A 19,423-nucleotide genomic window follows, 5' to 3' on the forward strand; every position below is an offset into this window, starting at 1 on the left:
GGCCAGCCTGGGCGCTGACAGTACTTTAATGGATCAACGCATCTTCCCTCCTTTGACATTACACACTCGTTCATCACCACCCATCCACCTCGCATCCACCTCCCCCCCCACCGCCAAGTGAGTGCCACTCCTTTTCTGAGCCGAGGTGGTGACTAACCCTGTCTCAGCATGCCGTACGACGAGGAGTACGAGAGGCCCCGCCCTCTCGCACCTCGTCGTGCAAGGGCGGTCGAGTACTTCGACCTGCCCCCCCCCCCCCCTGATTACCGCCAGCACCAGCAGCAGCACCAGCACCAGCACCAGCACCAGCACCAGCACCAGCACCAGCAACAGTACCAGCCGCACCACCACCCTCAGCAGCAATACGAGCCGGAGTTCATCCGAAACCCCCGCTACAGGCGCAGCCCCAGCGTCCCTCCACTGCTGGAGGCTAACATCGCACAGTCCTTAGATCTGATTACGTAACTCAATAAGATGTCAAGAAGTGACTTCTTTAAATGCACATCCCCGTTACCCAGAGGCATGAGGACTGTTGGTGCCTGACTGGTGTACACACGCGCCTGTCTCGCAGCGCTGCATGGCACGGTCGCCTCCGGTTTCAAGACCAAACACTGAGAAGCCTTCCTGACTTGCTGCTCTCTCTCTCTAACTCTTCACCAGTCGTCCGTTTCCATTCACATTCAACTTGTCCCCCCCCTCGTCTTTCTATTTTCTGCCCCTTCACCGCCTCCCCTCCCCTTCAGTCGCCCGCACAACTGCACAAGCGACAGCCCCAGGTAGCGTGAGTGCTCCCCGCTGGACCGCGGAACTCCGTTGTTTCCACCGCGCGCACGGCCCAAGCGGCAGAGCTGGTGCCGCCCAACAACTCTATCAACGTTACTCGGGACGTCCCGTCCCACTTTATGCCGCTGCCCTCACTCTTCATTCAAAGAGGCAACCTGCTGACACCTAAATGCATACAGCGCTCATTGCGGTGCTTGATTGTTTACCCATCAACAACAGCGAGGGGTAGACCACTATTCTACTGCATCAGGCCATCACGCCACTCTTCGAATCGCATAGGCGATAAACACACCGGCGCCTGCGCCTTTTCTCTTCGACCTCGCCCTCTGGTACTGGGCCATGGACGACCCATTTCAGTCCACCCCCGTCTCTGGGGTGGGGCTGCGCAAGTCGCGGTCTCGCCCCGACCTGATGCACCAGCTACCTGCGCCGCCATCGTCCAACTCGATTTCGGCGCAGCTTGAGCGCACCCCTTCGCCCGAGCTCCTGACCCCGGACCTCAATGCTAGTTCTCTCCGCACACACCTCCAGGAGCTTTTGGAGCACAAGTCTGGCCAGCTTGAAATGGTTGGCACTATGGGCCAAAAGATCCTTTCCCAGCAAGCTGAGCTTGAGGAGAGGATCCAATCTCTCGGCGACATGGACTCGGACGCGGACGAGATTGACGACGACACTCGTGGCAAGCTGCTCGAGCTGCAGGAGGCGATGAAGGGTTGGGAAGACGACAACCAGGGGATCATGAGGGAGCTCCAGGTGCCCAAGGTGAGTGGAGGACAATATGTGATCGAACGAGGCGGCGTGTTGACGCACCGGACAGTTCTTGGATACCTCAGTTGCTACCCCAGGAAAGCTGGGTGCCGACGCCGCCGCACCCAGCACCCTTACCCGCCGACAGCGCAACACGGCGCAGCACAGAGCACTCGACATGGAATTTGCGACGGAGATCGGGCAGAACCTTTTGGTCGAAGTTCGCCGGCTGCAAGCCTTGCTAAACGAACGGGACCGTGCTCTTTCCCAATTCTCAGAGGAGAAAGATGGCTGGGAAGTGGAACGCCACGACCTCGTCGCTGCTGTTAAAACCGCAGAGGGCACTGCCGGTAAGGGATTGCAAGAACTCTGAGCCAAACATGTTGCTAACTTTGTAAACAGAGCGCTACAAGGACGACAACTGGAACCTGGAAGTCAACCTGCAGGAGCTGCGCTCGACCCATGCCGATGTCCAGGGACAGTTCACCAAATCCACCGCCGAGCAGGCGCGTCTCACCAAGACTCTTGCCGCGGTGCGCGAGGCTGCCGAGACCCACAAGTCCGAGGCCGACAGGCATGCCCAGGCCCTTGAGGAGATCAAGGCCAAGCACGAGACTGAGATGGCTCAGGCTCGTAAGGCCTCTGCTGGTCTCGCTCGTGACAAGAGCGACCTCCTCTCCGAGCTCACCGTCGAGCGCAACCGCCATGTCGCTGCCCTCAAGTCTCGTGCCACGCGTGGCGGCAGCCCTGCCATCCGCATTGGCAGCATGGAGGAGGACATTGACGAGGACGACGTCTTTGGCGACGCGCTCAGCCCCCGCAAGCGCGGTCCCGGCTTTGACGCCAACGACAATGCTCTTTCTCCCTCGCAGCTCTACGCTTCCGACTTTGAGTCGCCCGATAACACGCCCTCCAAGTCCTTCTCGCGCTCGCCCCTCGGCGAAATGTACATCAACGAGGTTGACGAGCTCCGTGACTCGCTTGCCCAGGCGCAGGCCGAGATTGCCCAGCTCAAGGAGGACGCTGAGCGTTCCCGCAGCGTCGAGCAGCCCCAGGCCGTCGACGAGTTTGGCGCTGGTGGCAATGGCTTCCACGAGGAGACCGTCAAGGGTATTCGCGACGGCAAGGGATCCACCCGCGGCCGCCGTGGCCGCGGTGGTCGCGTCGTTGCAACGATTACTCGCAAGATGGGCTTTGCCACTGCTGGTTCTGGCAACGTTGCCGACCAGAGCTTCAACTCGGCGTCGTCTGCTGGCACCCCCGACATGCTCCGCATCCGCGAGTTTGCTCAGTCCGGTTCTCCCATGGGCGCTGGCGAGTCGCTCGGCGATGCTCTGTCCCAAGACATTTACACCCCGGGCCCCACCCGCACCATTTCCAACACCACTAGCACGGAGTCGGGCCACTCTGATTTCTCGGACGATTATGACACTGCCACCTCGGACCACGAAGACGTCAACCACGCAGGCGTTGGCCAGACATTGGCTCTCAGCGACGAGCTTGTTGCCCCTTCCTCTTACGCCGATGCTTCGGTCATGACCGATGACTGGTCCCCGGCATCGTCTCCCTCGCAGGTCGTCCCTACTTTTGCCCGCAACGACGACGACGGCGAGATCACCCCTTCGCGTCGCACCCTTATTCTTCCCGACCTTACTTCTGCCAACAACCGCACCGGCGACGTCCGCACCGACACCGAGGGCGAGACCGACTTTGAGGACGCCCGCGAGACTGTGGGCACCCTCACGCCTCAACAGCTTACCTCGGAACTCCCCACCGACACCGAGGCCTATGCCACCGCCGCTGGCGACTCAAGCGCCGACGAGGACAGCGACCACCCCATCTCCACCAAGCGCAACCTCGGCTTTGCCCCTCTCGGTCTCGGCCTCGGCGCTGCTGCCGCGGCTGGCGGTTGGGCTGGTGCCCGCCGCTTGTCTCGCAAGCCGAGCAAGGAGACCCGCGAGCGCATCGTCGAGGTGCCCGTCGAGAAGATTGTCACCAAGGAAATCTTCGTCGACCGCGAAGTGATCAAAGAGATCCCGGTGGAAGTCATCAAGGAGGTCTTTGTCGACAAGATCATCGACCGCGAGGTCCCCGTCGAGAAGATTGTCTACGTCGACCGCGAGGTTATCAAGGAAATTCCCGTGGACCGCGAGGTTATCAAGGAAATTCCCGTGGACCGCGAGGTTATCAAGGAGATCTTTGTCGACAAGATCATTGACCGCGAGGTCCCCGTCGAGAAGATTGTCTACGTCGACCGCGAGGTTATCAAGGAAATTCCCGTGGACCGCGAGGTTATCAAGGAGATCTTTGTCGACAAGATCATCGACCGTGAGGTTCCCATCGAGAAAATTGTCACCAAGGAAGTCTTTATCGACAAGATTATCGAGGTGCCCGTCGAGAAGATTGTCACCAAGGAAATCTTCGTCGACCGGGAGGTCATCAAGGAGATCTTTGTCGACAAGATCATCGATCGCGAGGTCCCCGTCGACAAAATTGTCACCAAGGAAATCTTTATCGACAAGATTATCGACCGTGAAGTCCCCGTCGAGAAGATTGTTACCAAGGAAATCTTCGTCGACAAGATTATCGAGATCCCCGTCGAGAAGATTGTCACCAAGGAAATCTTCGTCGACCGGGAGGTCATCAAGGAGATCCCCGTCGACAGGATCGTCGAAAAGGTTATCGAAATTCCCAAGATTATCGAGATCGAAAAGGTCGTCGAACGCGAAATTGAGGTCATCAAGGAGGTCCCGATCGAGAAAATTGTGGAGCGCATTATCGAAGTCCCCGTCAACGTCGACGTCGAAAAGGTCATTGAGCGCGAAGTAATCAAGGAGATCCCTGTCGACCGGATCGTCGAGGTCGAAAAGATCATTGAAAAGATCGTCGAGACCAAGGTCGAAATCCCCGTTCAAGTCTTTGTCGACCGCCCCGTGGAAGTGGAGCGCATCGTCACCAAGACCATCGAGATCCCCGTGGAGGTGGAGCGCATCGTCACCAAGACGGTCGAGGTCCCAGTGGACCGGATCGTCGAGGTGGAGCGCATCGTCACCAAGACGGTCGAGGTCCCAGTGGACCGGATCGTCGAGGTGGAGCGCATCGTCACCAAGACGGTCGAAGTCCCAGTGGACCGGATCGTCGAGGTGGAGAAAATTGTTGAGGTGGAGAAAATTGTTGAGGTGGAGAAGATTGTGGAGAGGGTGGTCGAGGTGCCCAAGGAGGTCATTATCGAAAAGGTCGTCGAGGTGCCCGCCATCACGCGCACCCTCGACGCGACCGGCGAGCCAATGACCCCACCCAACGGGCCCTCGACTCTCTCTGCTGCTGCCTCACCCCGCTCTCCCGACATCGGCTTCTTCCGCGTCGCGCCCGGCGCCAACTACGACTTCCTCAAGGCCCCGCCTCCTCCTCATGGCAACCGCCGCAACTCGCCTCCTCGCCACGTCCTTGAGGCAGACATCGCTGCTGCTCAGCCCCGCTCCCGCGACTTGGCTTCAGCCAACGTCGATGGCCTCCCCCCTCCATCGCCTACTGCGGCTCCTTCGTCACCGACGTCCCTGCTGCCGTCGGGCCTGCCTCTCACACCAGAGGTGCCAGACAAGACGCGCCCTCCCATGATGCACCTTCCTCCTCCACCTCCCATGCCCCCACCCGCTGGCACTGTCGTCAAGAAGATGTCGACGGGCCCCAACCGCCCCACTTCGCCTGTCCCCGACGATTTCCTCGTTCGTGCCACCTCGCCTGTGAGCATGAGCAGCGTTCGCCGCTCGGGCACGCAGCGGTCCATCCCGTCGGCTGGCCATGCCGTGCGCGCTCCTCTCGGCACCGCGACCATCATGGGTCCTCCCACTATCCTGGGTCGCCAGCCCTCTGGCACTAGCCTCCGCTCTGCCCAGACGCCCATTGCTGGCCGCGACGCAGGTACTTGGGAACAGTCGCGCGACAACGTGAGGCGCCGTGCCACCACGGTCATCAACGAAAATGGGCGCCCCGGCTACACGTCGGCCAACTCGAGCGTTTCAGACCTTCACCAGCGCAACGCGTCGTACTCGTCCGTCGACAGCGTGGCGGCCAGCAAGCCCGCCCGTCGCTCAGCACCGAACGCTGCGACCGACCCCGTGACCATCCAGGCCATTACACAGACCATGATTGGCGAGTACCTGTACAAGTACACTCGCCGCACCATTGGCCGCGGCATGTCCGAGAACCGCCACAAGCGCTTCTTCTGGGTGCACCCGTACACCAAGACCCTCTACTGGTCGTCTCAGGACCCTGGTAGCAGCGCCACCAACGAGTCAAAGGCCAAGAGCGTCTTCATCTCGGGCATTCGCGTCGTCGACGACTTCAACGCAGCTCCTCCTGGCCTGTACATGAAGTCGATTGTTGTCTCGACCAACGGGCGCGAGATCCAGTTCACCGCGCCTACCAGGGAGCGCCACGAGTTGTGGATGAACGCTCTCGGCTTCCTTCTCCAGCACCAGGGCCAAAATACCGCCAACACGGACAACTTTGCCACCTCGTCGACAAAGGCTAGCAATGTCAGCAACATGGCGAGCACCCGTAACCGTCGCCTGTCCGTCATTCCCGATGAGCATGGCAAGCTGCGCTCGCCCACGTCGCGTATGAGCATCCGCAGCCTGGGCTCCAACAGTGCCACCCCCAAGGCATCGTCTTACCCCCGCCCCGCTTCATCCATGTCCACCCACTCGCGCAAGCGCGGTGGCACCGTTGCCGACACTTACATGCGCCGTCACCAGGTCCCACAGCCCCACTTTGGCGGCCACCGCTACAAGGGCGCGTACAAGGGTGCGCCCATCGCGACCGACCTTGACCCCGACTACGACATGGCCAGCCACCTCGACGATGACGACCCGGACGCGTCGTTTGAGGGATTGGATAATGTCCGTGCCTGCTGCGATGGCAAACACCTCGTCGGCCACGGCCACCACCACGGCCACAGCAGTAACAGCAACCAGGGATCATCGGTCCCTCCCACTCCCACAACCCCCATGCGCGCGCAGACCCCGTCTATCCGCTCACGCGCGAGCTCCATCCTCTCGACTGTGCGTCGTTAAAGACCCTCCCTCCTGCCTCTTCCTTTGATAATAGCGTTCCTAGTTTCTTCACCGACAGCCACCCCCATCATACCCCCGCTTTCTGCTTGTATTCAGGCCGTGCTAGCTGTCCACGATATATAGGGGTTGATGTGACGAGTTTCACGAGTTTCTTAATCACCGCTGCTGCTGCTGCTGTACTTTGTTGCATTTCATCTTCATGCTCGCATCCTCATGCTCGATGCTTATGATCGTCGTCCTACAGTTCATCATGGGGCGCACCCTCGATGTCTGCGTCTGCGTGAGGCTCTGGTTCCAGAGCGGCCTCCTTCTCCTGGTGCTTGGCCGCAGCCGAACCGGGCCCAGCAGCGAGGTCGTCTACGTTGGCCGCCAGCGCACCACTCTCGCCGCTGCCGAGGGTCGCTGCAAAGGCAGCAATCTCGCGATCATACACGTCCCACTCGGGAATCTGGCGCGCGCGCACCAGTTTGGGTTCCTTGGTGAGAGGGTTTTGGCAAAGGTCGACTGGGGAAAACGTCAGCTGAAGTCCCAGCACGCATAGCTCACTCGTCTTGGCTGTCGCGAGGCTCTCGTCCGAACACCACGTCTGGCACCACAGCCAGTCCTGGTCGAGGGTAAAGATTGGGATCTGGCGCTGCATGGAATTGGGCAGGTCCTGGTCCAGGTTGGCGAGACTATTCGGGTCGGCGCTGAGGGCCTGGTACTGGCCGCGAAGACGGTCGCCAGTCGCCAGCTGACGGAACCGCTTGAGGTCCACGACGTACAGGGCCGAAATGTGGTACGGCAGGCCGCGCAGTTCCTCCTTCCAATATCCAGTCTTCCAGAACCGGAAGCCCTCCATCTCGACGCGGTCGTTGCCCATCGGCGGATAGCCGTATACGTGGCCGTGGAGGTCGACGTCGACGAGCTCCTTCATATCCACGCGGACGATCTGGTCGGCATCCACAAAGATGACCTTGTCGAGGTCCATGGGGAAGAGGACGTCAAGGAAGAGAATCTTATACCTGAGGAGAGACTTCGTGAGCTACGATATGTGTGGAACATGCAGCTCTACTCACGCCCAAATGATGCGCTGCTTCTCAGTCTGCGCACGCAGCCACGAAGGCCACTTGTATGTCACGAGCTCATACTCAAAGCCATACTCCTCGGCCAAGTGGGGAATGAACTTGATGAACGTGGGCGAGAGGAAGTTTTCAATAAACCAAAACTTGACCGTGCTGTCCGTGTGCTTCATGACCGAGAGAATCATGATTGACGCGAAACGCTCATAAAGGAGACCACTGGCAACGGTGAAAATGTTGATATCGGCATGGCGCGACTTGGGCTTGACCTCGTTGAGGCCCACCATCGACTTCATGCGGGAAAGGACCGAACTGGAAAACGACTCGGGCACTACGCTCTCGGCGAGCACGTCGGCGTTCTCCATGCCTGGCTGACGGGCAAAGCGGGGGTAGATTGTCGTGCCGTCCAACGCGTCAACGGTAACAGAGGGACCGGTGATGTTGACAGTAGGCGAGTCCCATCCGTCGCCACCAACGCTCTCAACGTCATACACCTCCTCACCGCGTCCAGGGCGGATCGCGAGGTTGTACACTCCAGGAGTGGCCTTGAACTGGAAGTAGCCGAGGTTGGCCATGACCTGGGTGTCTGAGACGACGTCGTCGCCGTCCTTGAGCTGCAGCTGGAGACCGCGTGGGGGCACGTTACCCCCCTCACGACCGTGGCCGTCCAGGACAAGCTGGTAGAGGTCGAATTGGACATGAGTGGGCTCGTACAGGCGACCGAGGAGGAGGTTGTCCAGGTCCAGGGGCGAATCCTTGGGACGGACAACCCACGAGCCGGGGGTGTCAAGGGCAAGCGTGAAGATGGGCGTCGAGGGAAGGTCGCTAAAGGTCACGGCCGGCGCGACCTCGTAGCCGTCCACGTCAAAGTGCAGAGTCGACGGGACGGCAGAGCGGTAGAAGCGCTTGACGTTGAAGTCGGTGGCCTTTGTGTTGGGGTCAAGGTAGACGGTAACGGCCACATGGTCAATGTTGGCCAGGAGCTGCTGAGTCAGTGGCGCTCGATAGATAACACCCACCTTGAGAAGAGGAGTCCAGCGCTGAGCCAACTCGGACAGGGGGTCAATGATGGCCGCGACGTGGAAGAGGGCCGTCGACGAGTCGCCGATAGTGAACGACACCTCGCCATCGTCAATCTGCTCGTATCCGCGGCTACGGGGACCGGGGGCCTGGATAAAGATGCCCTCAGCACCAGTGGCCTGGTATGCCCACGCAATAACAGACGACGTGAGCGAGACGATGCCCGCGACTGTGTCACTGGAGAGAGTTAGACTGGGTCGCCAATTAAACCCACCGGCTGAGCTCCTTGGGATCCTCCCAGAAAGTCTGGACGAGGTTGATGACGGGGTGCACGCGCTTGCGGAGCTCGTACACCTCGAGAGTGTCAAAGTCGACCTCCGAGAACTCGTCAGCAGTGAGGGGACCAACAAGCTGGCGGGTCAGCGGAACTCCATCAACACGAGGTACGCACGCGGCCATTCATCAGAATATGCGGCTTGGTGCTCTGCAGTCCAAGCGAATCGGCAACGGCGGTGCCGAGCTTCCAGAACTCGGCAGCACGGGCGGCGTCGGCGACGTTCCACCCGTCGGCGGTGAGGACGTTGAGGGGGTCGGTGTTGGACTGGGCAGAAATGTCGCCACCGTCAATGACGTTACCCTTCGTCTCAATCTCCTCGAGGATAGACTGGAACTGGTCTGGCTTGACCAGGCTAAATGCGCCAGACTCATAAAACTGGAAGAGAAGGGTCGAGAGACGGTATCCTTGGACGTTGGAGCTCTCGGGGCTGGGAACGTGGATGAAGCCGAGACGAGAAGACGCTTCAGGACCCTGGATGTGTTTAACGGCGTCGAGGACGAGAGAGCGGCCATCGTCGCTGTCAAGGTCGCCGACGATCCAAGTCGTGAGGGGCGTACCGGCGTCCTCAGCATCAGGGTACATAAACTCGGTGTCAATATATTCGGTGTTGTCGGGGAAGATATCCATGAGGTTGAATATACGGAGTGTTGATTCCTCAGTTGGCACAATGTGGCGGTTACGGTGCTTGGCGGTAGTGGGGAGATCGTAGAAGTAGGTTGCCACCTCGCCGTCGCCTTCCTCAAAATCGACGCCGCTAGCTACCATCTCCTGAATGTGGTTGAGATGCTGGGACAGCGTGCCAGTGAGGTGCTGTGTCCAGGTTCCACTAAAGGCGGCGTACTTTCCATTGACGTAGACTGAACCCAGTGGCGAGTCATCCCTGGACGCACCGATACGGTTAAGGTATTTCAAGGTCACCTCAAGTTGGGTGGCCAACTCGGGGCTCTCCATAACCTCCTCAAAGGTGAGACCCTCACCGCGGGCGACACGCTCGTAGGCCCCCTGCATAACCTGTGGGTGAACACGGATCATGGGGGACGATCCCTTGGGGACCGAGGCGTGGATCTGAGGGTTCAGCGCTGCAAGACGAGCAGACTCACAATGTTGAGGAACTCGCGAGTCTTCATCGCGCCCCACTTGCCAGAGATGTAGAGCACGAGACGTGCAATTTGTCCCGCTGCACGTCAGCTCAGGGGCTTAGCAAACAACTCACAATCTTCATTGACGTGGCCAAAGAGCGGCACCACACCAAAGCGGATAGGCACATTACGCTGCAGCATAGATCCAGCCGTGGAAGCGATTGCCTCAATGCCGCGGGCGGTAGCGAGGTCGACAACCAAAACCGTGTTCCAGGTATTCTTGCGCACAAGGTGCAGCTGGCCCGGGTAGATCTGGCGCAGGTATTCCTGCATGTACGGCGACCAACGAGCGTACTGGCGATCCTTTTCAATGTCGTTGACATAGGTGATGACACCGCCGCCCTCAATGCGGTCAGAGACATCAACAAGTCCCTCCAGAGGGTCATGTTCCGTCTCAGCGTGGCCGATCAGCTCGTCCGAGACGAGTTGGAAGGCCTGCTTGGGAGTGTAGCCAATGGCGAGGAGAGAGGTCATGATATCGCGCTCGCGGCGGACGGCCTTGAGGAGACTAGATGGTCAGCTCGATACTTGCCATTTCTGGGCTCACCCAAATGCATTCATTTCCGTGTCCTTGAGCACTCGACCGTTGAGGAAGGCCGCAGGACCCAGAGGATGCCTAACTGCCAGCCTCTGGGAAGTCTTGCGAATGTCCTCGGGGACCTCAACATGCCTGGCCAGAGCAGCAGAGTACTTTGGCAGATCCTGGGACAACTCAATGAACGCGTCCAGAGGCTTGTCGGCAGCCTTGATGAGAGCCACAGCCTTCAGACCCAGGTCTAGGATCTCCTCCTTGGCGAGAGGAATGGCGCTCTCAGACCATGGGTCTTCACCGAGAATCTCGCTAAAGGGGTTGGATCTGGATGCGTCCTTGGAGTCCTTGAATGCAGTCTGCGCGCCGTCTCCACCCGCGGTGATGCGGTCGTCGACGACAAGGTAATCCGTGTTCTTGAGCGCCATCTCGACGCTGTAACCGGCCAAAGGGGTGCGAGGAGCGCGAGGGGCATCCGACGACTCGTCGGCCGGGAAAGGGCGGTACCGCACCACATACTGGAAGGCAGGGTACGCGCGCGCGTGGGTGTCGAGGTACTCGAGGAGAGGCAGCGCTTCGGGCGACGGGGAATAGTAGAGGACAGCTTGGGGTCCGTCCCCGAGAGGCGAGTGAGAGACGCGGTCAAACGGGCGAGAGGGAGTGCGCGGGTCACTGTTAATGTCAGCTATGGCTCAATAGAGACATAACTCACGGAGCACGGCCACGCTCGTCAATACTCCTCTCGACATCACGCTGAAGCTGCTCGGCATCGCAGAATCCCTTGCCGCGCCACTCTACCCAGGACGCGCAACCGGCGACATCGAGCTTGGCTTCGTCGACGGTATAGTCTGCATAAGCGGCGGCAATGCGGGGAGCGGCGGTGTGCAGCGCGAGGGCGAGCTCGAACGTGCTCCTCGAGCCGGGCTTGGGGAGGATGTCGTGCGAGTGGACCACATCAAGAGCTGTCTCGAGGACCTTTTGCGGAGTGGGGGAAGGACCGAGGGTGAGTGAGTGCTTTGTAAGCAGCTTGAGGAGAGGGAAGTATGCTGATGGGTCTTCATCGTGGGCCACCTCGCTGCAGACGTTAGCCAAGGGTATTGGGCCGCCAGCGGTTGTCTGCTTACAGAATCTCGAGGAGCAGGGGAGGCGCGGCCCACGAAGTCTCGACGGTGACGCTGAAGGGGGGCGAGAGCGATGCCGAGACGGCACTGGTGCCCGCGAGAGCCGTGAGGACGGCACCGGCGAGCCACATGATGGTTGACTTTGGGGTGGGTGCTGCGGTGGACAACGTCGAGATGGCGATGGAAAGCGTCGCAAAACACGTCACTGGCCACGCGGAATGCGGGGTCTCCAATCGGGCACTTTTGGCGGGCAACAGAGGACAAAGCTGGAAACCCGCAGGCATTGGGTGGCGATGAGGTGCATAGCACAGAGAGGGCGACGTCGGCAGGACAGGAGACTGAACGAGACGCAGAAATTCTGCGCCATGTACCACGACCCACAGAGGTACAGGAACCTGGCTCAGCCGGTGGTCAGACTGATCAGTGGCGAGATCCACAATGATATCTCATTCGTCCTCTCTCCCAGCTGGACTTGGCCCTCTTGCTATCAACGAGCACATCCAATTAAAACCAGTTACGTCAAGTAAGTATCCAAGTGCGCTGAAATTATGATACATTGTGCTGCATGTACAAAGGCTCAGCCAGCCCCCGTCTCCTCTGGTCATGTACTACTCGTCATAATCCTCGAGCGCCTCCATTGCCTCGTCCGGGGTGATTTTGGCCACGGTCTTGCCGGCCTTGTCAAAGTCTGTAAGGGTTAGTTGGGTTTCCTCGTAATGTTCACGCACGGTCCCAGAAATCGGGGTGTTTAAAGCCGGCACCCTTGACCGTCCTTTCCAGGTCATCAATGGCGCTGTGCGGTTAATATCTCGCAATTGGAAGCCAACCTACTCGTTGTACGTCTCGGTTTCCTCGTACGTCAAAGCCGTGGAACGCATCTCTTCGAGACACTTGAGTGCCAGGGGAAAGGCCGAGTGGGAGAATGACGCAGCGACATTCTCCTTGACCACAACGCCGAGGTCCTGGATCTGGATGTCAGCCGACGCAACCAAAATATGCAGCTCACGGCCTTGCGGAACACATCTCCATCGCCATCGACCAGGCGTCTAAAGTCCTGGAGAGGCTGCTCGTTGCTGATCAGCCTTCCGGGCTTGGGCCTGGACTTTGGCATCTTGCTGGGGAGGAAATCGGGATCATTCTCATAGTCGGGCTTTTCGTCTGTGACGGGCTTGTCGTCCTCGACATCCAGCTTGCGGTCTGGCTTGCTAGGTGATAAAAGCTCGTTCTTGACCTGGGTATCGGGAATGTTGGGAGGCACAAAGGTGCCACTTGGACCGGCAAAGAGCTCGTCGAGGTCAATGCTGAAGCGCGTTAGCTGTGACCAAAACGTTGTGCGTATACAACTCACAATCCCTCGTCCTCACGCATGCCCTCCTTGGCGGCACGCTTGCGGGTACGGGGAGGAACCTTTTTGATATCCAGCGCGGCCTTGAGCTGCTCCGTGATCTTTTCGACCTTGATACCCAGCTCCTCGGGTGTCTTCATGTACTGGGTGAGCTCCGGGTGTGGTGGAGGAAGTGGGTTGGCGTCAAGGTCTGGTGTCAAGGCTGAGTGGAAAATGGCCTCCTTGATGCGGTGGAGAGAAGGGTTGACAGATCGAGCTGGGTTGAACCAAGTGTTCTTGGGACCGTTGTCCTTGTCGGCATCCTCCATGTCCGAGTCTTCGTCCAAGTCTTCGTCCTCTTCCTCCTCTTCGCTCTCCTCTCCGGGTACCTTGGGCGGCTTGACCGTGTCGAGGTCCATCTGCTTGACGAGCTCGTCCATCAAGTCACACTGCTGCTTGGTAGGTATATACGGGTGTTCCGTGATGTCTTTACCCTGTGCCGTCTTGAGTTTTGTCAAGCTGGGGAAGTAGAACTTGTGCTCGTCGTCGGCATACGGCAGGCGAGCCCAGTACATGAGATCGAGCTTCTTGCCCTCACCGGGGAAGGTCTGGTCGGGAACAGCGACACCAATATCGGGGTCGGAGCCGTCCCTATACACCCAGCGCGTGATGGCGGCCATACCCGTCGTCATGAGGGCCTCGACAAAGGACGAAAACTGGATCTGCACCTTGGGCTGGCTTTGGTCGGGCCACATGTAGCGCACCTCGCCCATGAGCATGTACCTGCGAATCTGAATGTCAGCTACGATCAAAACCCTGTTAGCTTACATTCTTCTGGGGGATAAAGCCAATGACCTCGACGCCCTTTTGGGTACGCAGAGGATCGAATGTGTCGGCCTCCATGGGAATCCAGCTCGAGCCGAAACGATAGGCCTTGACAATATCCTCCTTGTCAACCACCTCATCTTCCTCGCCCATTGGGAAGTCTCCGTCCTCTTCTTCCTCCTCCTCCTCCTCTAGCTCGCCCTTCTGGGTGACGGGAGGAGCCTGGGACAGTTGCGTCTGGGTTCCCTGGGTGGCCGGGGCGGCCTCTGGAGCTGTGCGCTTGATAAAGTACGTCGGATGGCGTTTGACCTCGGCGGAGAGCATGGATGCCAAGTCGCCTGCCTGCGGGATGGACTGGTGCTGTGACTGGGCCTGGGATTGCATCTCTGCAATGGAAGACATCATCTGGCTTGCCTCGGCACCACGACGGGCATTGGCGTTGGGGTTCTGCATCTCGACAGCGGCCTTCCACGCTTTCGACAAGGAAGGCGGACGGGCTTTCATGGTCGCCTTGGAGAACTTGAAGGGAATCTTGACGACCTCCTGGTCGTTGACCTGCTCCGAGCCAATCCACAGTGTGGATTGGGACAGCGTGCCGTTGACAGTGGCTGGCCTGGGGCGACGTGCCGTGATGAGCTTGGGCTCAAAGGGGTGGAGCTTGGGGAGGAAGCTGTCCGATTCGGTCGTCTTGCTGACGTTGTCGTGCAGCGTCTTGATAAACGTGCGCCAGAATTTCTCAGACAAGCGCTTGTTGCGTGACTTGTCCTTGGAAACGGGGGCGGGTGGGGCTTCAAAACCAAGGCCGCTGGGTGGTCAGTTATGGGCGGCCAATGTTGCCACAACCACCCACAGCAGAGTAAGCCTGACGCCCAACTTGTCGATCAGATCCATGGCAACGTCAAACGAGTCTTGCTCAAACGCCGTCTCGCCATCGGTAAGGAGGACGATATCGAGCGTCCACATCTTGCTGTGCTTGTGATTCTGAATCATGTCGAGGGCGACGAGGAGAGCCTCCACGGCTGGCTTGGTTAGCACATTCCAAGTCCTTTAACCTCACGATTGCCGTCGTTCTGTCCGACCTGGGCATTCATGATCGCCTCGAGGAGCTTGGGCTTGGTGCTCTGGATAGCCACCTCGCTCGCAATGTTGTTGTAGACTTGGTCGTCGTCGGGGTTGTTCTTGACCCAGTTGTTGTGAGTGTCGTTGTTCGTGTCTGTGGTGTTTAGCTTCAGTAACAAAGCATCAGCTACTCACTACCACCGAATGTGACCACACCGACGTGATCAGTCTTGCGTGCAGCGTGTACCTGTAACGTGTGAGCGCTGGCGGCAACCCCGCCCACATACCTTGTCCTCACAAATGCGGGCCATGTACTCCTTTGCCCAGTGGAGGCGGCTCTTCTTGACGCCCGACCCACCCGGGTCAGCCTGCGCCTCGCCCATGGAGGGCGAGATGTCGAGCAGGAAGACCACGACAGAGTATCCTCCGCGTGCGGCCATGGTGAATGTGGGAGTGGTTGGGGGGAGGTGGTAAGAGCAATGTCAACAGACCACTCGTGCACGCTTGATGCACTTGCGCACCTGGCGGCCCTTCCCCGCGCCCGTCCCCCGCGTTTTGAACGGACGCGCCGGGGCAGATGACGTGTGTAGGGTCCCACAAATCATTAGTCCAGTCAACTAATCGGGTGGTTTGAACACGGACATTACACAAGTATCCGCTTTGTAATCGCCAGTCATTACCCTCCGGCGTCGTCACTGTTCTGACGTTTCCACGCTCGACAGTGGTCTCGGACGTTCCACTCTCCCAGTAACCAACCCATCCCACAAATGTCGCTCTCCGACCTCGAACTCGTTGCTCAGGCCATGGCGCCCACCGAGCCTGGCGCGCAGACCCAGACCCGCGCTGCCAACGGTACCACAAACACCACCACAACCTCCACCTCTGACTCAACCGAGTCCGCCGATGACCCCCTCGCCGGCCTGGACATGTCCCAGCTCTCCCCCGCCGACCGTGCCGCCCTGCAGCCCATCATCGACGCCCTCAAGGCATCTGAGGAGGGCGAAGACGTCGATCTCGAGGACATCCTCAAGCAGATGGACGCCGCGGACACCGTCGCTGATAAGCTTGAGGGCCGGTTGGACGCGCTCATGACCATTCTGGGCGAGATGGAGGCTGGCCAGGAGGACAAGAAGGATAGCAAGTAGGCCGCCTTTGGACACACTATAACCGAGCAAACGACGGCACCAGCGATTCTGGGCCAGTTTGCCGGCGCGAAACAACGACACCAACGACACGCGCCGGCGCACCTGCCCCACCTCCTCGCCATCGCCGATACCCCGCATAAGAGAGATACCTGTACATAGTCCTACTCTATACGAACACCAGTGCACCAGTGGTGTTTAAACAAGTGTACAAAACACCCTATGAGCCCTGCACGAGGAGCGCCTCGATAGCGAGCGCTGTGTTGAAGTCGCTACGTTGCAGAGCACGGACGACGGTCTCGCGGGAGAGATTGGGGAACATGTTGGAGAGCCTGTGTGGGGGTCAGCTTGTCGTTGCCGTTTTTAACCCACGCTGCAATCTCCTGCTCGGTCGGGGCACGCGTCCCGCCCCTACCGGTCATCTCGTTGACCCACTCGCCCATCGCAGCACGGGCGCCTGGCTCGCCGTTGCCGTTGCCGGCCGGCGTCACCTCGCCACCGGCGGCGGCGGCAGTGGTCACTGCTGTGGGACGGCGAGTGGGCGCCGCTGTGGCGAGGCCGGCGCGCGCGGCCAACCCACGCAGACCCGTGGGGGGCGGGGCCACCGCCGCGTCGTCTGCCGCGTCCCGAATTTGACCGGGCAGCACGCGCGTGGACCTGCGGGGTGGCGCCGAGTTGCCAAGCAGAGGGGTGAAGATGCGCGCGAGGAGGTTGTGCACACTGAGGGGGACGCGGTAGGCCTTGAGCGGGCGCCAGAGACGTCGCGGGCGCGACACCGAGGGGAGCAAGAAGGGTGTGTCTGTGCGATAGAGGTAGCCCGTCACCAGACCGCAGGCCGACGCGAGGGCGCTGCCTGGCAGCTGGGAGAGGACGAGCTGGGAGGCAAGGATGTACGACATGGTCTTGGACGAGAAAGGGAAGCCCAGGAAGCGGAAGGCGTACAGGCTCGGCACGGTGCGGTGGTATTGCCATAGCCTGGAGTCAGAGATGTAATTCCTGGAGGACAGCTCACAAGCTAAAGATGATTCCATAAGGCCCGGCGGGGATCACGTTGAGGCCAAACTTGTGACCGAGGATGATGGCCGCGCACGCGAGGACGGTGGAGAGAACTGTTGAGACAACGATGAAGGACTGGGTGTGAGCTTTCCATCACTCCATATGCAACTCACGGCATATTTCCTTGACCCAAACGAGCTTTGATATATGAGCACGACGGAGTCACACTTGGTACGTACCGCTCAATCCGCACGCCGACGTCGTACAACAGCAGCTCAGCCATGAGCAGTTCGGTCGAGTTGGCGAACGCGAACGGGTGTATCAGCACGCGCCAGAACTGAAAGCATCAGTGACCATTGAACCATGCGCACAGATGCTCACCTGGTGGTACTTTGTAATGTGGGGCACGAGCTGGAGGTGGATGTATGGCTTGGAGTCGGTGAGACTCGTCACCAGGGAGGTGATGCCCAAGAGCAGCATGATGCCTGCATCGTCAGCGTGGCAACAGCTGTCAAGCTATACCTTTTGTGACCCCAGCATTTTGGAATCCTGCGAGACAGTGAGCGAGGGCTGTCTATGGGGTGGTTGCTTACCGGTCATGGTGGCGACGACGGACGGGACAGTGGACAAAGCAGTCAACTTGAGTTCAGATCGGGCCGTTCCCTTTGCACCTCCACCCCGCGTGATATCGGTCAGGCTCATGTGCGACGAGACACGTCCAGCCAAAGACCAAACGCTCTGCTGTTCCCATGGCTTCCATCGCACCTATGCATCACAGTACAGACAACGCATTCCAAGTGACAACCTATAAAACTGCTTCTCCTGCATACGCTTAACCACGTCCCACGAACGGCATGCCTGGGGCACTGTGAAATGTCAGCTTCAAGTTCGCAGGTGAGCTGCAGATGGCAAAGTGTCCAGTACGAATCCCGTGAGAGTTGAGGCGTCATATCTCTCCCTGATCCCTGCGCTTCTGCAAGGAATAGCACATCCCACAAGTCCCCGGAACTCTCCTATACACTCACGTGATGGTAAACTGCAGCACGTCGGCATCCTTGTCCAGTCCCGCGATGAACGCAACGCTCTTGCCCACGTTGTCGACGTTCATCATTGGCTCAATCTTGATGCTGCCGTCCGCTTGCGGGGTACCAGTCGTCTGCTGGGAAGCGAGGACCGTGGACGCGTTTCCAATGTCCAGCTCAGTGGCCATGATACCAAACTTGCGTCCGTCAAGGGACGTGCTCCTCGTCAGACCCAGGATGGCGTGCTTGGAAACTGTGTAGGCCGCCGAGTTGGGACGCGGCGACCACGCCGAGATGGAGCCGTTGTTGATGATCCTGCCGCCTTGGGGAGACTGGTCCTTCATGATCTTGATGGCTTCGCGGGTGCACTGAGAGGAATGGGTCAGGCAGCTGCAAGCCGTTAAGCACGCACCAAGACTGCGCCAATGACGTTGATGTCAATCATCTTGCGGAACAGCGACATGTCCTGGTCCTCAAGGGGGTTGCCCTTGAGGAGGTTGACGCCCGCGTTCTGTTGTCAGTTGAGTCTGACCAGGACTGACCTCAACTCACGTTGAAGAGCAAGTCCAAGCGGCCATACTTGTCCTTTACCGTCTTGAAGATGCGCTCCACGTCGGCGTCGACACTGACGTCGCCCTGGAGGACCTCGGCAGTGGTACCCTCGCGGCAGAGCTTGGCGGTTTCCTCGAGCTCCTCCTTGCGGCGTCCGACGAGCGCGAGGACGAGAGGCTCTGGGTGCGTTGGGGAAGGGAACGACTTGGAGAGAGTGATGGCAGTCGCGCGACCGATACCAGAGGACGCTCCTGTGACGAGGATGACGCGGGAGAGGGCCATGGTGTGTGAGTGTGGTGGTTAGTGTGGAAGAGGACTGAAGAGGCAGTGATCTATATTAGGTCGCCAGCCTGTGTGCTGACTGTGCAAGGTGTGCTGGACTGAGACCACGCCATTATATTGAACCGCCGGACCGATGACCCGTCCACAGCCGGAGAGGACGCCGGCGGCCCCGCAAGTCGCCGCAACGAGATCCGTGTGATCACGGAATCTTGGGGGGGATCAAATAAAATAATCCCACATTATGTAAACTCATTACGCGCATGACTTCCTTCTGTTTACACGCCGTAGTGTGTTTTTGCCTCCGCCTGCATCTCCGCCCACACCCTGCTCTGATGTTTGCTGGATTCTGATATGCCTCAAAACACTCCTCACCCATACCACAAGAAGCAAAACGGCGACCCAGTGAGCC

General features: G+C 59.2%; 7 protein-coding genes across 7 annotated transcripts; 3 read left to right on the forward strand and 4 right to left on the reverse strand.

The window, feature by feature from the left end:
* Nucleotides 1-168: 168 nt before the first annotated feature.
* Nucleotides 169-451, forward strand: EHS24_002791 (uncharacterized protein; the record flags this gene model as incomplete). Its single annotated transcript, XM_028618513.1, has 2 exons — nucleotides 169-374; nucleotides 445-451. The coding sequence occupies 2 exons, from the start codon at nucleotides 169-171 to the stop codon at nucleotides 449-451; spliced, it is 213 nt and encodes a 70-aa protein (XP_028472880.1).
* A 671-nt stretch (nucleotides 452-1,122) lies between these two features.
* On the forward strand, nucleotides 1,123-6,605 carry EHS24_002792 (uncharacterized protein; the record flags this gene model as incomplete). The annotated part of the gene is made up of 3 exons (XM_028618514.1): nucleotides 1,123-1,545; nucleotides 1,601-1,880; nucleotides 1,933-6,605. 3 exons carry the CDS (start codon nucleotides 1,123-1,125, stop codon nucleotides 6,603-6,605), a joined length of 5,376 nt encoding a protein of 1,791 aa, XP_028472881.1.
* A 238-nt stretch (nucleotides 6,606-6,843) lies between these two features.
* EHS24_002793 (uncharacterized protein) lies at nucleotides 6,844-12,096 on the reverse strand (the record flags this gene model as incomplete). The annotated part of the gene is made up of 11 exons (XM_028618515.1): nucleotides 6,844-7,109; nucleotides 7,152-7,609; nucleotides 7,664-8,649; nucleotides 8,686-8,923; nucleotides 8,961-9,097; nucleotides 9,138-10,088; nucleotides 10,124-10,200; nucleotides 10,237-10,670; nucleotides 10,710-11,363; nucleotides 11,404-11,766; nucleotides 11,816-12,096. The coding sequence occupies 11 exons, from the start codon at nucleotides 12,094-12,096 to the stop codon at nucleotides 6,844-6,846; spliced, it is 4,845 nt and encodes a 1,614-aa protein (XP_028472882.1).
* A 324-nt stretch (nucleotides 12,097-12,420) lies between these two features.
* KU80 (ATP-dependent DNA helicase II subunit 2) lies at nucleotides 12,421-15,460 on the reverse strand (the record flags this gene model as incomplete). The annotated part of the gene is made up of 10 exons (XM_028618516.1): nucleotides 12,421-12,500; nucleotides 12,541-12,605; nucleotides 12,644-12,780; nucleotides 12,819-13,113; nucleotides 13,161-13,927; nucleotides 13,965-14,766; nucleotides 14,812-14,980; nucleotides 15,019-15,174; nucleotides 15,216-15,267; nucleotides 15,308-15,460. The coding sequence occupies 10 exons, from the start codon at nucleotides 15,458-15,460 to the stop codon at nucleotides 12,421-12,423; spliced, it is 2,676 nt and encodes an 891-aa protein (XP_028472883.1).
* Nucleotides 15,461-15,787: 327 nt separating this feature from the next.
* Nucleotides 15,788-16,165, forward strand: EHS24_002795 (uncharacterized protein; the record flags this gene model as incomplete). Its single annotated transcript, XM_028618517.1, has 1 exon — nucleotides 15,788-16,165. The coding sequence occupies one exon, from the start codon at nucleotides 15,788-15,790 to the stop codon at nucleotides 16,163-16,165; it is 378 nt and encodes a 125-aa protein (XP_028472884.1).
* Nucleotides 16,166-16,382: 217 nt separating this feature from the next.
* EHS24_002796 (uncharacterized protein) lies at nucleotides 16,383-17,758 on the reverse strand (the record flags this gene model as incomplete). The annotated part of the gene is made up of 7 exons (XM_028618518.1): nucleotides 16,383-16,494; nucleotides 16,535-17,137; nucleotides 17,175-17,293; nucleotides 17,332-17,356; nucleotides 17,398-17,495; nucleotides 17,540-17,643; nucleotides 17,752-17,758. 7 exons carry the CDS (start codon nucleotides 17,756-17,758, stop codon nucleotides 16,383-16,385), a joined length of 1,068 nt encoding a protein of 355 aa, XP_028472885.1.
* Nucleotides 17,759-17,990: 232 nt separating this feature from the next.
* Nucleotides 17,991-19,014, reverse strand: EHS24_002797 (uncharacterized protein; the record flags this gene model as incomplete). Its single annotated transcript, XM_028618519.1, has 4 exons — nucleotides 17,991-18,024; nucleotides 18,184-18,548; nucleotides 18,593-18,691; nucleotides 18,733-19,014. The coding sequence occupies 4 exons, from the start codon at nucleotides 19,012-19,014 to the stop codon at nucleotides 17,991-17,993; spliced, it is 780 nt and encodes a 259-aa protein (XP_028472886.1).
* Nucleotides 19,015-19,423: the final 409 nt, after the last annotated feature.

Source organism: Apiotrichum porosum (assembly GCF_003942205.1).
Source record: "Apiotrichum porosum strain DSM 27194 chromosome Unknown scaffold_14, whole genome shotgun sequence".
Classification (NCBI taxonomy): Eukaryota; Fungi; Basidiomycota; class Tremellomycetes; order Trichosporonales; family Trichosporonaceae; genus Apiotrichum; species Apiotrichum porosum.